General features: G+C 50.0%; 1 protein-coding gene across 6 annotated transcripts in view; it reads left to right on the top strand.

The window, feature by feature from the left end:
• PRDM16 (PR/SET domain 16) overlaps positions 1-21,489 on the top strand; it is a gene marked incomplete at its 3' end in the record, with an annotated part of 304,481 nt that overhangs the window by 256,765 nt on the left and 26,227 nt on the right. For 3 of the 6 annotated variants that reach the window (XM_080921061.1, XM_080921062.1, XM_080921060.1), the window contains exons 4-5: positions 3,036-3,170; positions 15,619-15,721. In XM_080921061.1, coding sequence (XP_080777187.1) covers positions 3,036-3,170; positions 15,619-15,721 — 238 coding nt within the window. Of the gene's footprint in view, positions 1-3,032; positions 3,171-15,618; positions 15,722-21,489 lie in introns of all 6 variants that reach the window. The other 3 variants (XM_080921063.1, XM_080921065.1, XM_080921064.1) reach the window with 1 other exon arrangement.

Genomic DNA, 21,489 nt, shown 5'->3' with positions numbered 1-21,489 from the left:
TCGGCGGATTCAAGAGCTTGTAGAAAGTCACGTCCACTGCTGCTCAGGCCTGAGACAGGCGCTCTTCCCTCCCTGGGAGGGGAAGCCTAGTATTCACTGACACCCTTCAGACACAAAGCCTGGTCTCGGTGAGAAGCAATAACAGGCCCATGGTGGCCACACCAAGAAGGGAGTGCTCTCAAATCTTTTAGGCTGCCCAGAAACAGTTACCTAAGGGGCAGGAGCTAGTGAGCGACAAAATCCTGGGCAGATCACAGACCAGAATCAGCAACTGCCTAGGTCACTTTATCATAGGAGTGGGATTGTCTTTAAAAAAAAAAATACACCACACCATGACTGTGACCCCTGAGTGCACGCATACACACACACATACATATGCACATATAAGTAAAGATTCTTGTGTATGCAATACACACCTACATATGTGTGTGTGCACATGTGCATGCTCACTTACCCACAAAGCTATTTATGTATACCCATAGGCACGTGCACGCATGTACCCAACTTGGCTAGCTGGATCTCAACGAGCTCCCAAGCATTTTACCATGGTTGGTACTAGTTAATTGGTAAAGATTGTCTTTGGGGGAAATTGGCCTCAACTTTGAGAAATCATCAGCCAAATGCCAGAAAAGTCCTTGGTACAGAGAGCCCTGTGTGGAGACCTGGTGGTCTCCCTCTAAGGCCCCCCCAAGCTCTGCCCTATAGAAATGAAAACAGAGACAGAAAAGTGAGAAGGAAGAAGACACACCGAATGAGAACAGGGAGACAGACAAGACATAGAATTCTGTGCCATCTGCTCAGATGTCTGTGTGGCAGCGGCCCACAGGAAGTCCCTGACCCCTCTGACAAGGAGGAAGGGGTCCACTGATCTCTCAGCAGCAAACCCTTCTCAGTCCTGTTTCAGGAGGGGACCATTTCAAGTGTCCACTGGGAAGAGCCTCTAAGATCCTGAGGGCCCTCCCTCCCTACTGGGTTTGGTGCCCTGCCCTGAGCCCACTTCTTGGAGACCGGGAGACCTGCCATCCTGAACATCAGCCCCCATAGCCTCAGTCACAGCTGCTGTCACTCTGCCTTCGTCCCACCAGGCGGCGGAGTCACCCAGTAGTGTTTGGTTGGGCTGCCCTTGGGTTGGAGTAGAGCAGGCGGGCAGTGGCCTCCAAGGATGTGCAAGAAGCAGGGAAGTTTCCGTCTAATCCCTGAATGGCAGGGCCTTAAATGAACTCCAGAGGGACTGACTCATGTGTTGACTCTGGTGGGACAGCCTCTGCCGAGCTCAGACCCCTAGGGAGATTTCTCTGGGCACCCATCCCCTGAGCCCCAGGGCACAGTGGAGGCCACACCTGTATCCCAATTCCTCTAGGGTTGAAGGTTATGCCTCTCAGGAAGCAGCCTGACCCCCCCCCCCGCCCGCTCCCAAAGTTCGGAGAGGAGTACAGTTGGCTTCCATGCGTTGCCAGCAGTGGGTGGATCCTAGTGTCTGAACGGAAAGTTGGGATCCCGGGGTGGGTTGTGTATGCCGTGTGCTCTGCTGACTCTGCCATCTGCACTTGGGCGCCTCTCACCCCTGCCTTCCTCATCCACAGCCAGCCCGGAGTGATGAGGCCTTTGAGCTGATTGTGGGCTGAGAGGGAACATGGGGGCAAGTGGTTGACGGGCTCGGACACTTAACCCATGTCCCTGCTTCCTCTAGTCACCCAGGGGAGCACGAAGGGGCCTGGGAGCAAGCATTATAGGACGTTGGTGTACAAGTCAGCAGGGTCATGCCTTGGGAGCTACAAGTTCTCCTGCTCCACAGTCTAAGTTGCTCCTACCTGGGGCCTTCAGACTGTTGCCAACCTTCATCAGGAACCCAGGGGCTCACTGGTGTCACATGGGGGACAAAGCAAGCTGAGGGGGGAGAGAGACAGAAGTCCCACTTCCTCTCAACGTGCCCAGGGTCTGACTCTGTGGCAGAGTCCTTGCGGAAGAGGGAACAAACACAAATCCCTTGGCTTCGCTGCTTTGTGCTGACGCTGAACTTTTCCAAAGGATTCTTCCAGTGTCTGCCCCGAGTGTACAAGGATCTTGAACAGTGTGTGCCAAGTGTGAAGCATCTAACTGAATGGAGCCCCTCCTGCCACCTCCGATGGGTCCTTCAGACTTGATTACTCTTGCCTTCTTGGACTCTATACTACCCACCTGGTCACTCTTCCCACCTGGAAACCCATTCCCCGGGACATCCTTTTCCCAGGAGACCCCTGGCCACCAATGTCCCTTCAGCCATCCTGCCTTTTGCATGCCCAGTTAGACACCCCAGTTGCTGCTGGCTTCAAATTCTTTAAATTAGGGTTTACCATAGGCCTGTGCAAAGCAGGCGAGAGCTGAGTCTGTTGCACCTGCAGCTGCCAGCCTGTGGTCCAGGTCTTCTTGCAAGCAACCCTCAGGTTGGGGGCGGGGGCAGAGATCAGCAAACCAGTCTCTGAAGCCAAGTTCAGAAGACAGTAGCAACACAGCAGAGTGAGACAAACACAGCGAGGAAGCCAACCATCTGCATGCTGACCGGGGTCAAACTGAAACTCTCCAACGGAAACGAGACAAATGTCTTTCTGGCATTCGGGTGGTGTGATGTCCAATGGGAGCAGGTGCACCCAAGGCACACGTGTGTGTGCACGGGCTCACATGCCCGGACAAACACCTTTACCTTCAGATGTGCTTTTTCTAGCTCACCGTCCTTAGCAAACAGTGTCAGACGCAAGAAGGCTCAGATTTTCTCACCCCTGGACGGCTTATGGAAGGTTTGACTGTGCTAGAGACTCATCAATGCCTAACCTGACTGCTAACTACTCTGTATGAACCAGAAAGGCCACCATCTTCTCTCCTCCAGACTTTAGAGGTTCCTAGGACCAGGTGGCCTGGGTGGATAGAGTATCTCCATGCCTAGAACTGGGTGAGGTCTATACACCCTACCATCCTGCCTTACCCCTGAGGCCAGTGCAGCGTGATATAACTCACGTAGGGCAGTCACCTCTGACCTCAGTTTGCCTCTTCCCCAGCAGATCTCTGACGACTTGGGCAGCGAGAAGTTCTGTGTGGATACCAATCAGACGGGGGCTGGCAGCTGGCTCAAGTACATCCGTGTAGCGTGTTCCTGTGATGACCAAAACCTCGCCATGTGTCAGATCAACGAGCAGGTAGGTCTAGGCTGCTCGATGGGCTTCTGTCCCTGTGAGCTGTCCTTGGAGATGACACCATGGTGGATGGGTGTTAAGATGGGGGTCAGCCGAGCCTCTGATAAGGTTTTGGGTCACCTGCTAAGCTCTGTCCTGCCACAAGGGGTGACCATTAGGCACCTTAAAATTAAATTTAAAAAGCTCAGAAAATTTAGCTGCCCCAGAACACTCCACGAGAGCAAAGGCCACAAAGCAGAGAGTGGGAGAACTTGCCTGAGGCTGATGGCATTGGAGAACTAAAGCCATGGTTTTAAAGGCCAACAGGAGTAGACAAGCCCTCAAGTCACGGGGCCCACGTTCCCTACTAATGCCAGGAGACATGGGAAGAGCAGTGAACAGAAATAGGTGGGAAGCAATCTTGCCTAAACAGCCCTGGTCAAACCGTTTCCAAAAGGGTCGATGCTGGCCAGTCTACCGCCACACAGGTGCCTTCTACACCAGGTTAAGGGAAAATATCCAAAGCCCACAAGCTGTAACCATGGCCTGACCCTCTGCCAAGAAAGTGGTCTTTCGTTGGCATGGCCTCCCTTCTCTCTAGGAGTAAACTGAGCTGAGCTATTCTGACTTCAGTCCTCTCAAAGGCCCAGGAACCTCCAGTTCTGAGCTTAGCTTCTCAGAGCAGAAACCCTTGTAAGTTCACTGATTCCTCCAGCTTCCTGGCCTGTCAGTGACTCCCAGGGCCGGTGTAGTGGCTACTTCTGGTTGTCAACTTGACGATATCTGGAATGAACCACAATCCAGAATTGGAAGGCTTGCCTGTGACCGTGATCTTGGGGCTGGGAGATACAAGTTTCTGACCTGGATCTGGCCTGAAGATCTTGAGGCATAGAGGTTATGAATCTTAGGACACTAAGGCAAAGAGATCTCTGAGTTCAAGGTCATCTGGGACAAAGCAAGTCCCAGATCCGGGCATGATGGTACACACCTTCTGCTGGTGACCTAGATGAGGACATTGGAAGAAGGAAGACTATCTCTCTCTTCTTCAACTGCTTGCCTTGTGGGACTGAGCAACTGCTAGACCATTGTTAGGGTCATCAACAAATTCTCTTACTATATAGAGACTACCATAAGTTCTGTGACTCTGGGGAACCCTGACTAATACAGCCGGGGTCCAGACCTGGAAGCCCATCAGGAGAGAAGACTTCCGTTTCTTTCCACTCCACTGGGCACTATAATTGGCACAGCATGGTCTCTTTTGTAGCTGTAAGTTTGATGCTGCAGACTCTTGGTACCTCAGCAAAGCTGCCTCCTGTTCTCAGAGCATGGGTGGGTTTCTCTGGCTCCCAGGCCCCAGCCATCCGGACAGAGTAGTTTATTCTGCCTGTGTCTTAGGGCTACATTGGGAGATTTTGTTGAGAGAGAGAGAAAAAAAAAAGGGGCTCAGTTTACTTTAAGAAAAAACGATTCGTGAAGACCACGTAACAAAGACCCCATTCTTGTGTGGCCTCTGCAAGCTGTCTAAAGTGGTTCAAGGCTCTTGACTCTAGAGAAATATTTTGCATTTAAAAAAACAACAAGGAAGCTGTGGGGAGACCCCTGACCCTGCACACTGCCTCACGAGCTCCTTGAGAGCTTAGGTCCCTTAGCTCTTGGGTTCAATTTGGACCTAGCCGTGGGTCCAAGGGACACCAGATACCTGCTGGTTCCCGACAGCCAGGACCAGGGCCTCTGTCACCAAGACCTTAACTAAAACCATAATACTGAGAGCAGAGAAAAAAAGGACTTTCTGCCCAACTGAAGAACTCCGAATGCAGAAATAAATAAGAGTGATGTTAAGATGGGAAATGGAAAGGAAAAGCTCCGGCTGCTACGAGAAAGAGGCAGAGCGGCCGCATACTGGATTTCAGGCACACAGAGCTTACTTAGCCAGGCTCCTTCTGGAGCTCTGGCCTGCAGAGCACCCTGGCCTGGGAAGCGCTGGGGGAGGGAGGAGAGGGGTGTGGCTGGATGCAGGGGTGGGCTTCTGTGAGGTCCCGGTAGAGCAGAGACAATAGGGGTCGTGTTACTTAGAAAACAGACGCTACAACTCAGATACCCTCAAGCAGTGAGGCATGAATCTTTGTCGGGCAAACTTTTCAGAAAACACAGGGTACGGTCCTCTCAAAGAACAAACTAGCCTTCAGAAACCTTTGTAAAATCCATTTCGGGGAAGTTTACTTTAAACTGCCTGGTGGGTTTAAAGAGAAGCGATTGTCTAGCAGGGAATTCTTTTTTCATTTCAGACCATGGGCAAGAAAGGTCCAGGATAGGGTGATTTACAACCTTAAACTCCCCGAATCCCTTTAACTCAAAGACACTGCATTCCCAAGCTTGCCCTGCACCATGCCCTGGGCCCTGGGCCCTGTACTCACACACCTGGCTGTGCTCTCTGGTTAGCATCAAGTCGGCTTACCTGGCTTCTTACCTGCAGGTTGTCTCTCCCCTGTGGCCTTACAGGGTGAATTTTCCCTGGGTTAAGCCCATACACAGGACAAATAATATCTGTGTGTTTCGAAGGAACTAGAGAGTTAGGAAAATGCCACCTTGTGGAGGGTCTAGAGCTAAAATCACCCCCCAAAGCTGGTGCATTTCCTGCCCTAAACCTCATACTGAGACCCCTCTACTCTGGGGAGAACAGAGCCCCACACACACTGAAACCCACAGGCTCACAGCAGATACTCACCAGTTAGGTTTAATGGCTTCCTGAAGGGAAGAATAGATTTCAAGCTAGTCATGATTCTCCCCCAAAACAGAGATCTGTCTCCACATTCACAGACATGTGTGAATGCACATGTGCATGCACAAGACACACACACACAGAGACAGACACACACACAGACAGATACACACACAGACACAAACACACACAGAGAGAGAGACAGACACACACACAGACAGAAGCACACATAGACACAAACACACACACACATGAAGACACACACACAAACACAGACATACATGCACAGACATACACAGAGAGACACGCACAGACACACAAACACACACACACGTGTGTGTTTCTCTATTCCTCTCTCTCCTTTCTGCTCTCCTTTTTCCCCACATGGCCACAGCCTCCACATAAGTGCTTTTTCTTCCTGGCCATCCAATGGAGACAGTTGTTCTCATGGAGTAGCTCTTTGGTCCCCTCTGTGGCTGAATAAAATTTTCTAGAGACCCAGGACTAAAAAAGACGCCTGAGGCCAAGCTTCTCTTTGAAAAGGAAACACTAAAAAATGTCAGTAGTGTTTCTCAGACTATTTCTCCCCTCCCAAGAGTGTCTACAAAGACTTCTGGGCAGTTAAGAATGCCAGATACTCACAGACAAATGCATGACGCATGTGTGTACACATGGGGTCATGTACATGCCTTAACATAACAACCATACGTGTAAACACATGTACTATGAGCCTACACACACGTGCACATACATGCAGCACTCCCAGAACAGCACAGGTCCTGAGGGGAAGGAGCCCATGACCCTGCATGGCAGAAGTGGTGTTCCACTCAGGACATTCAGTGAGGAAAATACGTCAAATCAGAAATGAGCAGGCCTTGTTTGAATGAGCTGAGTCATTCATGAAGCATGACTCAGCTCCCATATCCAAAAGAAATGCAGAAACAGGAGAAGCTCCTACCATCTTAAGAGAAAATTCTGGAAGCTACAATTACCAGAATAGATGAGCCATCTGCATATGGAGGGGAAGTGGCTCTAAACTGAAAACACAGGTTAGCATGGAGAATGGGAACTTAGGAACCCTAGACCCTGGGATCATAATGGTCAGGACTTGGGCTTGGGTCAACTCAGGAGCCTGGATTTATGGTGTCCTGTGTTCTTGGGAGAGACCACAGATCAGCTGTTCAGAGAAGACTGAGACTCCCTGTCCCTATGGCTGCGGCAGGGGGCGTGACCCAGATAGGCTTTGGAAGCCATAGCTGCCCACCTTGCTCCTGATGCCAAGAGTGCTCTCAGCCCAGCCCATTGCTCTCGTTCCAACCTCACCTGACACATTCAGACCTGCTCCTGGCCAGAAGACAAGGTTATTGTGTGTGATTGTCTGCGACCTTCCGGAACTGGAGAAACGGCAGAGGTGAGCCCCAGGCTCAGCTTTCCTGAAACTCCCTTCCAATGTGTAGCCTCCCAGTGAGAGGCCAGTGGCCCTTTTCTCCAGTGGAGCCAGCCAGGTGCCATGCACCTGTCCCTCTCAGATCTCATCTTGCCTAGTGACATCACAGGACAGTGCTCATTTCCCCGTACCCAAGTCACCAAATGAGATTGCCCTCCTAGTACTCTGTGGTTCTAAGGATCCTCTTCTGAGGGTTGCAGGGGTGAGGGGGACCTCACGCTTCTGAGAAGGGACTGGTCCATTCTCATGTCTACCTGGGAATCTTCCTTATGGTTCTGGAAAAGAGAAGCAGTGAGGGAGACCATGAGTATCTCTCCCATATAGACAGAGAGGCCTTTGGGCAGCAGTGCACCCAGCCCCTAAAGCTCCTGCCTTTGGTCAGAACGACAAAGCCACTACAGAAGTAAGGTGGGGGATTGGGCTTTGCCCTGGTGTTTGGGGGCCAGTGAAGTCATAGCCTTAGAACAGTCCCAGATGCCAAGCAGTCAGAAGCAACCATTTCGGGGTGTCTTCGCTGTCTCTTCTGAGGACAAACAAGCCTTCCCAGTTCACTCTGGACACCTCAGGTGGAGCCCCACCAACCCCTTCCCACAAGTCCTCTCTCTTTGGAAAATTCAAAACATCCAGTTTTTTTTTTTTTTTTTTTTTTTTTTAAATATTTTTCCTCCGGCAATTATGAGCAAAAGGGCTGGTTTGAAGCAGTCAGGAGACACAAGCAGGGTTACTGCATTTGTTTCAATGTTAAGAAAGTAAAAGAAGGCTCGGAAATGCTGTACCCACAGGAAGAAGCAGGGGTAGGCTGAGGTCTAGTCACAGAGGGGCTATTGCCTCAATGCAGGGGAATGTGGGCAGAGGAGCGTTTACTGGTCAGCAGGCAGAGGTGTGGAGGACGGGCTGAGGGCATGTTTTCCAGCAGCTCTGGAGAGGCCGTGAGGCTCAGCCGTGCAGCTCCGGCCTCTTACCTCCCCTTTCATCTGTAAGAACAGCCCAAGCCTGCACTGCACAGCACCCGGTATTCCACGGCAGGCAGGGCGAGCGGCCAAGATGCCAGGCCTGGCCTGTGTCTAGAAGCCGGAGCCAGCCATAGCCGTGAAGCACAAAGGGCAGGTCTTCCCACAGAGAAGAGCAGTCCCTCTTGAGCGAGGTGTCTGAGCAGGGGACCTGGTAAGGAGCTGTGTGCATTCAAGTGTCCACAGAGTCGTTCGTCCCTGCGTCTTAAGGAAACCCCAGTGCTGCTCAACTCGGTCAAGCCTGGAAGCCGCGGTCGATCTCTCCCTTTCATTTCCCTCTCCCGCCACAGAAACTGCTTTACCTCCACGGGGCCTGATCCACCAGGGCTGATGTCGGAAGCAGGGTCATCAGGCTCTGAGCCCCTGACCTTTCCTGGCTCGTTTTCCTTTCTCCCTGCATCGTTTTAAATTAAAATCCCAAGTTTTTGTTTTGGTCCTTTGAAAGGGAAGCTCCAAGTAGGAACACACCGTTTTCTCTTTGAAAACAAGTAAGGTGTGATTAGAGAGTTTGTTGAGTCTTTCCTAACCAGGAAACAAAACACTTAAAATCCCCAGTGCAGGATGGCGGGGTCTCAGCAGGAACAGCACCAGCCCCCTGACTTAATGACCTGAGTTCAATACCTGGAACCCAGTGATGGAAGGAAATAACAAACTTCTGCAAGTTGTACTTAGACACACACAAACACGCACCACACACACTCATATACACCACAAACTCATACACACACCACACACATACAGACACTCACATACTCTCTCACTCACACTCATAAACACTACACACAAACACATACACACTCACACACAAATACTCTCACACACACCACACACAAACTTATACAATCACACACATACACACACACCCTCACACCACACACACACACATACACACAGAAACCATACACATACCATACACACTCTCACAACACACTTACACACACATACACACACTCACAGAAACCATACACACACAGACTCACATACACACATATACTCTTACACATACTCACACACACATTCACAAAACCATACACACACACACACACACACACACACACCACATACCCTCACACATATACACATGCTTACACACATGCACACACAATATAATCTAGACTTTGTTTTTAAGCCTTAAAAAAAATTCATGTCAAAATTTGTTTTAATTCAGAAAAACTCACTATCAGGGGCTCTGGGGGTCCAGAAGGATTCTCCATTTTGAAGAGCAGTTAAGTGTAAACTCGGCGTCCTACTGTAGTGATAACACCAGACAACCGTTTGTCACAGTTGATCCTCCGTTAACTAAATGTTGTGCCTGTGGGGGGCCATATAATGGTGCTGATTATTTAGCTGAGGGCTAATACTTAATATTTTTATAACCCTTATCCAGACTTTATAGCCAAGGAAGAGATAAATGTGTAGAGATCTTCAAGTTTTTGAGTGACAAATGTAACAGAATTCCAAGGGCCTGAGGAAGCTGACCCAGCCAGGCATGTGGAGTGAGGACCGTACAGATGCAGGACCACTGGAGCCAAAGAAAGGAACCGCCTGCATGTTCATCCATTTTAAACCCGGGCTCCACTCAGTTCCTTCCGACGTCACCGGCTGGGGAGCTTGTTTGTTAAAATGGCAGGACTGTAGGATGCTAAGATTAAGCAGGCCTGGGCTGTGGTCTCAATCACTTAGACAGTGTTTTTGGTACAGTCATTGTGAACCGTTCTCCGTGTTCATTTGTATGAGAAGCTCCTGGGCTTAGACCTGACCCCCGAGCGGGTGTCTGTCTTTCTGCCTTTGGGTGAGACGGTCCCACGTTCTCTTTACCTACACAGAGCCACATCGTTGTGTCTGAAATGAGGCAGGGGGTATAAGGAAACACTTGGGATGTGTGTAGTTACCGTGAGGGTGTTGGCCCGAGCTCTGCCCTGCTGGATGAGGGAAGCTGGTGGGGAAGAATCAGAGGCTCCACTTCGGGTGTGTGTGTGTGTATGTGTGTGTGTGTGTGTGTGTGTGTGTGTGTGTGTGCGTGCGTGCATGTGTGATGTGTGCATCCTTATTTCAGAGACTCGCTAGCGTAAGCTTGTCACCTCTGCTATTGGGGGAGAAGGTACCCACCCTCAGGTTCTTAGACAAGGAGATCAGACCTTCGGTGACAGGTCCCCGGAACTCGCGTGTACCCCAAACATGGGGTGCTGTGTTTTAGAAAGAAAGTGGTTTGCTTCTCCCCTACAGGATTCTTGGGGGGCAGTAACTAGAGGGTATCAGACTTCTGGTTTCTTATTCTCCTGTTGTCTAATAAAACTCGGTGGCAGCTCTGCTGTAATGCCAATGGTCAGGGGTCCAGGGCTTCTAGATGAAACTGTAATAAATCAAGTGTAAGAATCCTAAGGGTTGGAGTTACACTTAATATAAGCCAGGCACAGAAGGGGCGTAGAACATACAGGGGCAGCAGTGCACACGTATAGGATGCCCCACCCGTCCCCCTCAACCTGGCACCCCCTCCAACACCTCCCGGTTCCCACCAATGTTGACCTTTGTTAAGGGAAATCACCCAGCCCCACAGACCAGGAACTGGCTTTCTCAGAATTCCTAACTGATAAGGCCTTTTTGCCACTTGAACCGGGTCATAAAAGCATGGTTTGGCTTCTGTATGCACCGCCTCCCGTGGCTGCCTAAGGCAGGGCCAAGACTTCAAGAAAGGCTGTGAAGATCCCTGTTCACTTCCTTAGCTTTCCAGGTGGAGGCAAGAGGAGACACCTCGGCCCCACCCTGGCCTCCGCAATTAGCACTAATAGAGGCTGATTAATTACACAGGGGGCTCAAAGTCCTACCTCCACAATTGCTGAGCTTAGTGTCCCCAACATGTCCCTGACAGGGGCCCTGGTGGCCATCCTGTGAGGCTGTGGCCCTACTGAGGCATGCCCATGCTGGTGGGAGGGTCCCAGAAGGCTCCTGTCTGCAGAACTGGAATAGAGGTCCATGGAGCCCCGGTGAGCCCAGGAGTAAAGGTGTGGGAGGGTGTGGTGTCCCAGGATTCCCTGTCATCCTCAGAGGGGATTAGAGAAGGGACTCTGGGAAGTCTCCGGAGCCAAAGTGGGGGTCAGGAGACCCAGTGTCCCCAGAAACAGGGGTTTGGGGTGGACAAGAGTAGGTCCCAGAAGGACTGGCTACCTTCAGAGGAAGCAGGAAGGAACTCCCAGAACTCAAATTGGGAGACAGAGCTCCAGGTTCCTGTAGCCCAGAGAGAAAGGAGTGGGGTTTATATGGAGGGCAGCCTTGGAGGCCAGGCAGCCTGGGAGGGGTGTGGGTGGAAGGGAAGGGTATTCTCTCCTCTGGTGGGGAAAGCACACACTGCTGTCATGGCTGCCAGGGCTTCCTGCATTCTGGGGAATCACAGATTAGAGGTGGGAGGAAGGCTGTCTGGTGATAAGTTCTAACTCTAACCAGGACCTCCAGGAGCCATGCCTTCATCCCCCCCCCCGTGTGTGTGTGTGTGTGCCTTCATCCCCCCCCCGTGTGTGTGTGTGTGTGTGTGTGTGTGTGTGTGTGTGCCTGCCCTTGTCCCCAACACCAAATCACCCGGCACACTGGTGCTGAGCCATTGGCGTGAAGCCTGTATTTGCCGACTGCTTCTGTATACACTCCACTGCAGGAGGGCAGTGTGAGAGAGCTGACGCACACCCTCCGGCTTAGGGGGGCACAGCTCCTCACTCTGGGGCAGCTGTGGGTGTATCCCTTTCTGAAGCAAAGGGGCTCCAGTCTGACCTTCAAAGAGATAAGCTCGCCCCGTAACGTAAAACTGAGATCTTAGAAACCACTGGTTTTATTTAAGAACCCTATTTATCCCATTTCTGGTCTCCATTTTAAGATCTCTTTGTAGTACCAACCTCCTCCCTGAGAATAACTCCCAAGTTACTACCGCAGACTGCCATGTGAAGGAATGTCGCACTGATAAGATCCCTGTGACTACCTGTAGGCTCCGACTGTACACTTCTGCTATCTGGTGTTCTGGGAGGGACTGCCGATGGGCACTAGGGACCCAGTACAGTTCCTCCATGGCCTTTAGTGACACCCAGGACTCACTCTGGAGCTAGTTGCCTGTATCCCTAAGTAGGGCTGTATCCCTGGGAGGGAAGCAGCTGCCCCTAGCAGGGCAAACCAGTGAGCAGGAACAGAAGGTTTGTTTACTGTCTGTGGCCTGGAGAGTCACCTCCCCTCTTGTCCCTGTGCTTTAGTTTGTCTTCTCTTAAAATGTTATTTCTTCTATCCTTCCTCCCATCCTGGACCCTCCAGCAATGCAGAAAGAAAGCGTAGGGCATCCGGGCCTCTGCTAGGCCTCCTCAGAGCAGCAGGTGTCTCTGAAGCATTTATTCCACATCAAACAGTCCTAATAAGAGAACAGAGTCCCAGGCACACCCATGCCATAGTGGGCAGTGAGTTACTGTGACAGAGAAGAGATTCCCCATGTTTGACCCTTCCAGATAAAAGAGGTGCTTTCCTGAGCCAGCTTCTGTCCTGGGAGACCCAGGCCCACACGGGCTTGGGCCTCTGGTATCTCTGAGGTAGAGTGAAGTAGAAATGTAAGGGTTCTTTGGAAAGTCAGTTGGATGGTGTCTTACTGAGGCAAACTCGTGAAGGAACGTTTAGCTGAAGTGGACACAGGTGAGAGGCTAAGGCAGAGTCGAGAAGGAAAGTTCCACTAAAGCAGACGCAGGAGAGAGGATGTTCCGCTAAAGCAAGCATGGGAAAGGACACGTGATAAAGGACTCTTCGAGAGCAACACACACGTATCGGTCCGCTTTACATTGCAATAGTTGGGCTGCATCTGTCGGGAAAACGCACCAAAAGAACTGGTGGTGCGCTGCAGTCTCGAGCCCCTTCCGAAGACTCCGGCTGATTGGCAGAGTGATGTCAGCTGAGACACACGCATGTGCACGGCTCATGGAAGACACGTAATGTTTGGAGGGTATACACAGGACTCGACGGACAGTGACGGAGGCTGAGCGTGGCCTGCTGGTACAGATCTCGTCCCTGAGAGAGGCACAGCTGAGAACCTCCAGGTCACTCCTGCTGACTCCTGCTGGGCTGAGGCCTGGCTGTCTCTGCTGGGCAGTGCCACTGCTGCTGATTCCTGTTTGCTGTCCTGACTCTACCGAGCTGGACTGCTGGTGCATCCGTGAAGTGTTTGGCAGTGGATCGAGTCGCCACTGCTGACCTGTGAACTGAACTGCCGATTTCCTGACAACACAGATAAGATTAGTTCTTAAGAACCTTTCTAAACAGGTCCACTCCTCCTGTATCTTTTCTTTTTCGCTACCCCTGCTGGGTGGTGGGCTAGAAGGGAGGTTAAAGTGTTTAAAAACCATCATTAAAAATAGGATTTTAAAAATTCAAGTTACAGTAGAGTCTGGGCAAAGTCAAGACACCCCCCAAATTGCCCAAACCTTCGGTGCTCTGGTGATTTAGCCTCCCCAACAGAACAATCTTCATCTCAGCCACTAAAGCAGGCATGGCTTCGGCCCAGGGAGATATGATAGTGAACTTTCTATGCATCAGACCATGCTGCTGAACTGGACACACCAGATGTAGCTGTCTCAGCTCCAGACATTGAATCTAGACGAACATGCATATGTACATGCACACATACCATAGACACACACATACCACATACATATACCACACATACACACACACTACATGTACACACATACCACAGACACACATATACACACATACCACATACATATACCACACATGCACACACACCACACATAAATCACACATATACACACATACCACATACATATACCACACATGCACACACACCACACATAAATCACACATATACACACATACCACACATCCACACACCACATGTACACACATACCACAGACACACACATGTACACACATACCACATACATACACTACACATACACATACACACACCACATGTACAAACACACCACACATACATACAGACACACACATACCACACAGACACACACACAGACATACCACATGCACAGACTCATACATACTCCCCTACACCATATAAACATACACAGTACATACACACACACACACACACACACACACAACACACACACACACACCACCACAGTCTCCAAATCCCTGTCACCTGCTGGATGCATGCAGATCCTGATAGGCATTCCCTCCATCCCATTCCTGGCCTACCCGACTCACGGCTGCCACACTGGTGTAGAAGTCACAGCCTGGCATCGTCACCTACAGAGCCTGTGCCCAGCTGCAAAGCACCTTCCCAAGCAACTGCAACTCTGAACCTGACCCCCACCCCGTCCCCCTGGAGCCAGGTGTCTCCCGCTCGCATTGACAAAGGAGATTTGAAAATAGTCTAGAGCACTCTCATTGGGAAGTTGCTCCAATCTGGGGTACTTCGTGGGAGACCCCTGATCGGGTCTTGATGCCCAGTATCACCTTCCCTTTCTATCAGAGCAGAATATGGCAAACTAAAATGGGCTCAGTTTCTCTCCTTTGCTTATATGCGGCAAATGTTCCTGCATAGACCATCTTCCCCGTCGCTAGCAGCTGGATCAGGCCAGTGTGACAGCTCAGCAGGCACTACCAAGCCTGGGAACCTGAATTAAATCCTTGAGACCCACACGGTAGGAGGAAGGAACTTGCCTCCTAATATACACAAAAATAAATATAATAAAAACTTGTTTTCATTTAAAATTAAACAGTTTGGGGGCTGGGGAGATAGCTGTGCGGTGAAGAATGCTTCATGTTTTAGATCAGTAATTTTCAGCCTTCCTAACACTGGGACCCTTTAGTGCAGCTCCTCATGCTGTGGTGACCCCCAACCATAAAGTTATTTTTGTTGCTGCTTTGTAACTGTAATTTTGCTATTGTTATGAATTACAATGTAACTATCTGATATGCAGGAGATCTGATAGGTGGCTGTGATGAAAAGGTTGTTCCACCCCAAGGGGTCATGACCCTCAGGTTGAGATTCTCTGTTCTAGAGGATCTGAGCACCCACCTGGCAACTTTGAAATCCAGTTCCAGGGGATCCAACGCCCTCTTCTGGCCTTCTCAGGAACTGCATGTATGGGGCGTGTATATACATGCTGGTAAAGAAAACCACTCATACACATATAAAAATAATTCTCTTAAGATATTGAAACATAGGTCAAGTGGCCACCTGGGGCCAGCCCTCTTCATGGGAAACACCGCTGTGGTGTAGAGGCTCTGTGGCATATCTAGGATGAAAACACACAACTTGAATGTTCACTACCGTCCTTAATCTCTCTCTCCTAGATTTACTATAAAGTCATTAAGGACATCGAACCTGGAGAGGAGCTGTTGGTGCATGTGAAAGAAGGTGCCTACTCCTTGGGTGTCATGGCTCCCAGCCTGGATGGTAAGACCCTGCTGGGCGGTGGCCCTGAACCCACCCACCTGGAAGAACATACATGTTGCCCACTCCTGCACGCCACCTGCTAGGACTAGGGGTTCACAGCTGATGCCCAGGCTGAATTTCTGCAGACAGAAAGCGTATCGCTCAGGCGTCTGTGGCTGTGATAAGGACCATGACTAGAAGCAACTTGGGAGGAAGGGCTGGTTATATACCCCAAGTCACAGTTCACAGAAGCACAGACAAAGAATAAAGAGCAGAGGCCATGAAGGAGTGCTGCGTGCTGGCTTGCTCAACCTGCTTTCTCACAGCCCAGACCACCTCCTCGGGGTAGTACCACCCACATCAACCTTTAACTAGGAAAACGCCCCCACAGGCTTGTCTAGGGGCTAGTCTGATGGAGGCATTTTCTCAGTTGAGGTCCCCCCTTCCCATACTACTCAGTCCTGTTATCAAGTTGACCAAATGATAAACAAAATCCAGTCAGTACTGCCCGACCCTCACCCCTCACACCAGCGACTCCTCCCTTTCCTAGAGCCCTCAGAGCACATCCCGAATTCAAGGGCTTGAAGCAAGCTTGAGGGGATGTAGGCAAATTGGTCATTATGCTGCGTTGTATTTATAGAGCATTAGTGACCCAGAAAACAAATTTCTTGTGTGTGTATATATATATATGTTTGTTTATGTACATACATGTACATGTGTGTGCACACATGTGTGGTGTGCATGTGGGGGGTACACACATGTGTGCTCATACATACAGTAGAAGCACATAGGTGATGCCGAGTATCTTCTCTAACCACTTTCTACTTAATTTATTGAGGGTCTGTTTGGAACCTGGAGCTCACCAGTCTGGCTAGTCTCCCTAGCCAGCTTGGCATGGGGAACGCGGTCTCAGCTTCCTGAGGCCTGAAGTTACAGGCGGCTGCACATCTATCTGGCTTTACCTGGGTTCTGGGGATCCAAACTCTGTATTACAAACTTTGTATAGTACAAGGACCCCAACCTAGTTTGGTACTTAGGAGAGAATCTGGTCCATGTAAGAGGGGAAACAGCCAGGCTCTTTCTAGAAGCTCACCAGTAGTTACACATCCTAGAGAGATAACAGAGGGTGTTTTTACGTTTTTGTTTTTGTTTGTTTGTTTGTTTGGTTGGTTGGTTGGTTGGTTGGTTGATTGGTTTTGGTTTTGGTTTTTTTGTTTTGTTTTTTTGTCAGAAAAAAGCTAAGGGCTGAAATGGCTCCCACAATGGGATGAGTCCTTGAGCTTCTGGTACAAGTATGTGCCCATCTGTTAGGGTGTGTCCTGCCTGACAGTCTCTATCTGAACACCTCTGGGGTGAGGTAGAAAGGAAGCTAGTTTCACACTCTCTGGCCGTTCAAACAGGTGGATTTTTTTTCTCCACGTGGGGCCCTGACACAGCTGTTCTGAAGAAGGCCATGTCGGCAATGAAGGACGAGTCTGTTGGTATTGCTCACCAAGAGATTCTAGGGTCCATGTCGAATTTCTTGGGCACTGGCGGGAGTGGGGGTGCTCCTGTGTATACAGAAGTACACTTGTGTAGGCATGCGTCTAGAGGTCAGAAGTCAACCTTGGCTGTTGTCCATCTGGTGCTCTCTCCCTTGTTTTGAAGATAAGGTCTCTGGAGCTTGTGGTAATTAGGCAGAATGATACGAATCCTTCTGTCCCCGCCTACCAGCTCTGGGGTTGGTGTCTGCCCCTCACCATTCTGTTCTAGAAATCAGACTCAGAGGCTGTGCCCTGCAGCAAGCACATTACTGAGTTCTCTTCCTGGCCATCTTGTGTGGCTTCTTCTTTTTAGAAGGAGCTGCCAGTAAACAGGAAAACACTGGCCCCTACACGTTTCTAGAATAAGTCTCATTCCCGTCTTTGGGAGGCCAGTGCCTTGGATCCCCGAGGAGACACAGGATTCCTCAGTGAAGATCAGGGAGCTGGATGGTCACTGAAGGCTCTGTGACCACACCTGTGGACTCAGCCTCAGTTTACCTGTTGACCCTACAAGCCTGTCAATGACCAAAGTGCCTCGTTCTGGTGGAGCTGGTGGTGGCGGTTGTTTTGTTTTCTGCAGAAGTACACATCTCTAAGTTTGCAGACAAGAAATTGGGGCAGAAGGACTATTTTACCAGCCAGGTCCTCTTTGACACCTCCTCTAAAATGTCGTTTTTTCTAAACTGGGCGATCCAGAAAACAAAAACAAATTGCCAAAACTTGTACAGCAAGAGGGGGATTTCCTTTTTCCTAAGATGATTCTTGAGAGGACGTGTGGATCGCAGCTAGCACCTGGGAACCAGGGGACATAACTATTCTGGGCCCAGAGAGAATCCTGAGCCATTGTGTTTGTGTGCTGAAATTCCTTTCTTCCAAAAGGTTCTTTTTAGAGCATTGATTCTTGTCCCCCTACACACACACCTCCCACCCCCGATATTAAATAACCCACTCTACATTTTTCCTAATAACTGATCAAACATTTGGGAGCTAATTACTTTCCACACATAATAGTCTGACATCAAATTTTGACTTCCCTAACCTCTGCTGTCAAGATCACATTTTTTTTCACCACCCCAACAGCAACTACCCCCCAAGCACACACCCTAGTTAAATTCAGAACTGCACAGAAAGGAAATGCGAACACGTCCCTCACTAAGATAATTATCATAAAAAAAAATCTTTTATCCCAGCCCTGGCTAAATGCAGCCAGCCCCTTATCGCCACAGGAATTTGGAGTAGACTCTTGAGCGCTTTTGAGCTGGAGTCGTAGATTAGGATGCGGGTGCCGTGTAATTGTGAGCTCCTCCGTCTCCGAGCCATTAGGCAGGGATTTATTTTTCTGTTGCGTTCCTGTTCAGCCGGGAAAGTTGCTGATGGAACCTAAGCTAGACAAGCAAGGTGCAGGTTTGCCAGGCAGTGGCGTGGGACAATTTGATGGAAGGTTAATCTACCCAGCCCAAGACCCACACCACATTTAGAGTTTCTTCCCCAGTGGCTCTCTCTTGTGCTTTTGTGGGAGGAAATGGAAGTCTAGGTCAGGGCCATTGCAATGTAGATGAAAATGGAACCTCTATTTTGCCTGATTATGGTAGGGGACAACACTGTCCCCCCACAGCTCCACCCCAGAGCTGGTGCCCTGTACAGACAGACAGCTTGGTGTCCTCACAGCTGGAAGGACAACACAGCTCACTCCCTAGTCACGAGACCTTATTATGTCTTGCTTATCGAATGGAGGCAGAAGACTGTTTTTTCTCTCTCTTTCTGAGAAGTTCTTGCTCTTTGAAGAAAAGCAACCGTTTGCATTCAAACACTTTCTTCATTTAGAAAACCTCCTGAGGGTCCACTTCCCCTCTCCAAGATATGGCCATTGTGTCGTGGGCATAGAAAAGACGGGGCCGTGACGGGGGGGGGGGGGGGGGGGGGGGGGGGCGTGACAGACATAACATCACCAACCTGCCCTTCGGCAGTTCCTTACGTGGGATTTTGTGTGCTAGGAAAAATGGAAGTGTCATACGGAGGGCCCAGGTGTGTGCCCAAGGCCACCCCTCCCTGCCTGGAAAGTTCTCAGAGGCTCTCCCACCCGACCCACCTGGAAGACTAGGCCTAGGCACGTCCTGTTCTCAGCTCTGTCCTACGACATAGGAGAAGGGTAATATAGTCACCAAGTTTATTCCCATCCTCCAGGGTAACTTCCAATTCATCCAGTAAGAATCAAACTGAATTTTCTTATTGAATCCCTGCATGGAAATGTTTACCCTTAAGGCCTGATAGGATGGCACATGACTTTAATCCCAACGCTTGGTGCTGAGCCCGGTCTACATAGAGAATTCTAGGCCATGCAGGGTTGCATGGTAAGACCCTGCCTAAAGACAACTTTTTTTAAACTTAATTATTTAAAAATAAAATCATTCTTAAAAGAGGCCAAATTCCAAATCAGAACCAGAAGCCTTGGGCAGCCAGTGGTATGGTTAATGATGTCAGGGTCCTCGTGAACTACAGAGACTTTTCCTCACCAAGTCCAGAAAGACTGGGACAGACAGAAGCACGTCTCATTTCTGACTCCATGATCTTCACGCCCATTCCCTCCCGCTCCTCAGGAACTGCTCTGTGGAGCCACAAGGGTTCTGTGATAGCCTGTGTCAGGCGTGCCTGGACACAGGATCCTTTCTTGCAGGGTTCTAGTACCAGTGTTGGCATGAAGGGTGACATGAAGGCCTCCAAACTCTCGGAGGATCTAACGGTTGCCCTCATAACCCTCTGGGGAAAGTCAGAGCCCCAGTACCCGGCATCTCACTCCCAAACAGTGAAAAGGGCCAGCCACAGCTGTGCACATGTAACTCTGTGGGGGTTTTCTGCATTCCCTTTTTTTCCCAAGTAACGGCAGGGAGTTTCTGTGCCTGCTCTAGCCTGTCTCTCGAATGAATGACACAGAGACCTAATAAGTTCATTAACAAGCTGCAGCCACTATGCTGGGCAGATATTTGTCCATCTAACATCCAACGTCCCAGCAACGTGTTCCTTCACCTGCAATCGGAGTCTTGCCCTGGCTCCCTCTCTTCCATGGTGACTCCCCAGAACCATCCCCCAACACGGCTAATCACCTTGGGTGGAGGGTCCCCACATATTGCCTGGCCCAGGAGTCCCCAATAAGTCTCCCCATGAGCATTGCTGTTCACGGTATCCACAGCCCGAGGCTCTGAGAGCTCCTTCCAATTCTATTCTATCCCTCTGTCGACGGAAGGTGGTCACTGTGTGTGTGACTCACCTGTGCCTGCCTCCTCCCCACCCTAAACTATGAGTTGTGTGGTCCCCACTGTGGCACCTGAGGAGGAGTTCGGGGCCTTCCCTGGAGATGTTAGTGGTGGAGATCTCCAAGCCAAGGCAAGAATACAATCTTTGTTCTCCCAGCTCAGCACAGAAGGGCTGCGCGTAGAAAAGAATTCCACTGACCCAGAAGACTCACAGAACTTTCCTTCCATAGTTTCATTTCCCCCAAAAAAGAGGTGTGGCTAAGGTAAGCCAGCGGGGCCAGGCTGTCTGATCTGGATCAGACATACCACCCAATCATCCCTAAGCACATACGTGCCCATTCGGAATTCCATGCTGTTCTGGGCACAGAGAAGCTAACCGTGTCTGTGGCTATGGTGGGAGTCTCTCTCTGGTGGGAGATGGGGTTGGGAACAGCACATCCCTGCCCTAACCTAAGTCCCGCTTAGTGCCGGGTCAATCCTCGTGATTATGCACCTTCCTGCACATTTGCACGTGCACACAGATGCAAGCATACCTCCCACATACAAGCATTCATAAACACAGACACACATATTTGCAAATCGAATACACATGCAAACCCCTAACACATGCCCATTCACACACATACAATTTTGTACCTAAATATTCACAGCTGCATATGTAGATGACAGATCTATATGTGCTATATGTGTATACACAAACATCTCACAAATACTCATCTGTGTCTTAGGATGTATAGAACACGTACACACATGCACACATAACCCACAAAAAGACATATAAAGAGTCACACAAAGGTGTTCATGAATGCATACATGCCCAGTTGTGTGTGTGAGTATACATGACACACTGACAAAGTAAGCACACATATGCACACCTAACCCACTTACTTAAGTCCGAGTGCAGATGCTCAGGCATGCACTTTGCAAATATGAATGCAGTTCACGTGAGACACTCACGCAAACACAGCTGTATGGGCATACCCATCCATGTGCAACATTAGAGTGTGCACAAAAT

This window comes from Micromys minutus, assembly GCF_963924665.1.
Source record: "Micromys minutus genome assembly, chromosome: 9".
Taxonomy (NCBI): domain Eukaryota; kingdom Metazoa; phylum Chordata; class Mammalia; order Rodentia; family Muridae; genus Micromys; species Micromys minutus.
This window is presented reverse-complemented; position numbering and strand designations above follow the sequence as displayed.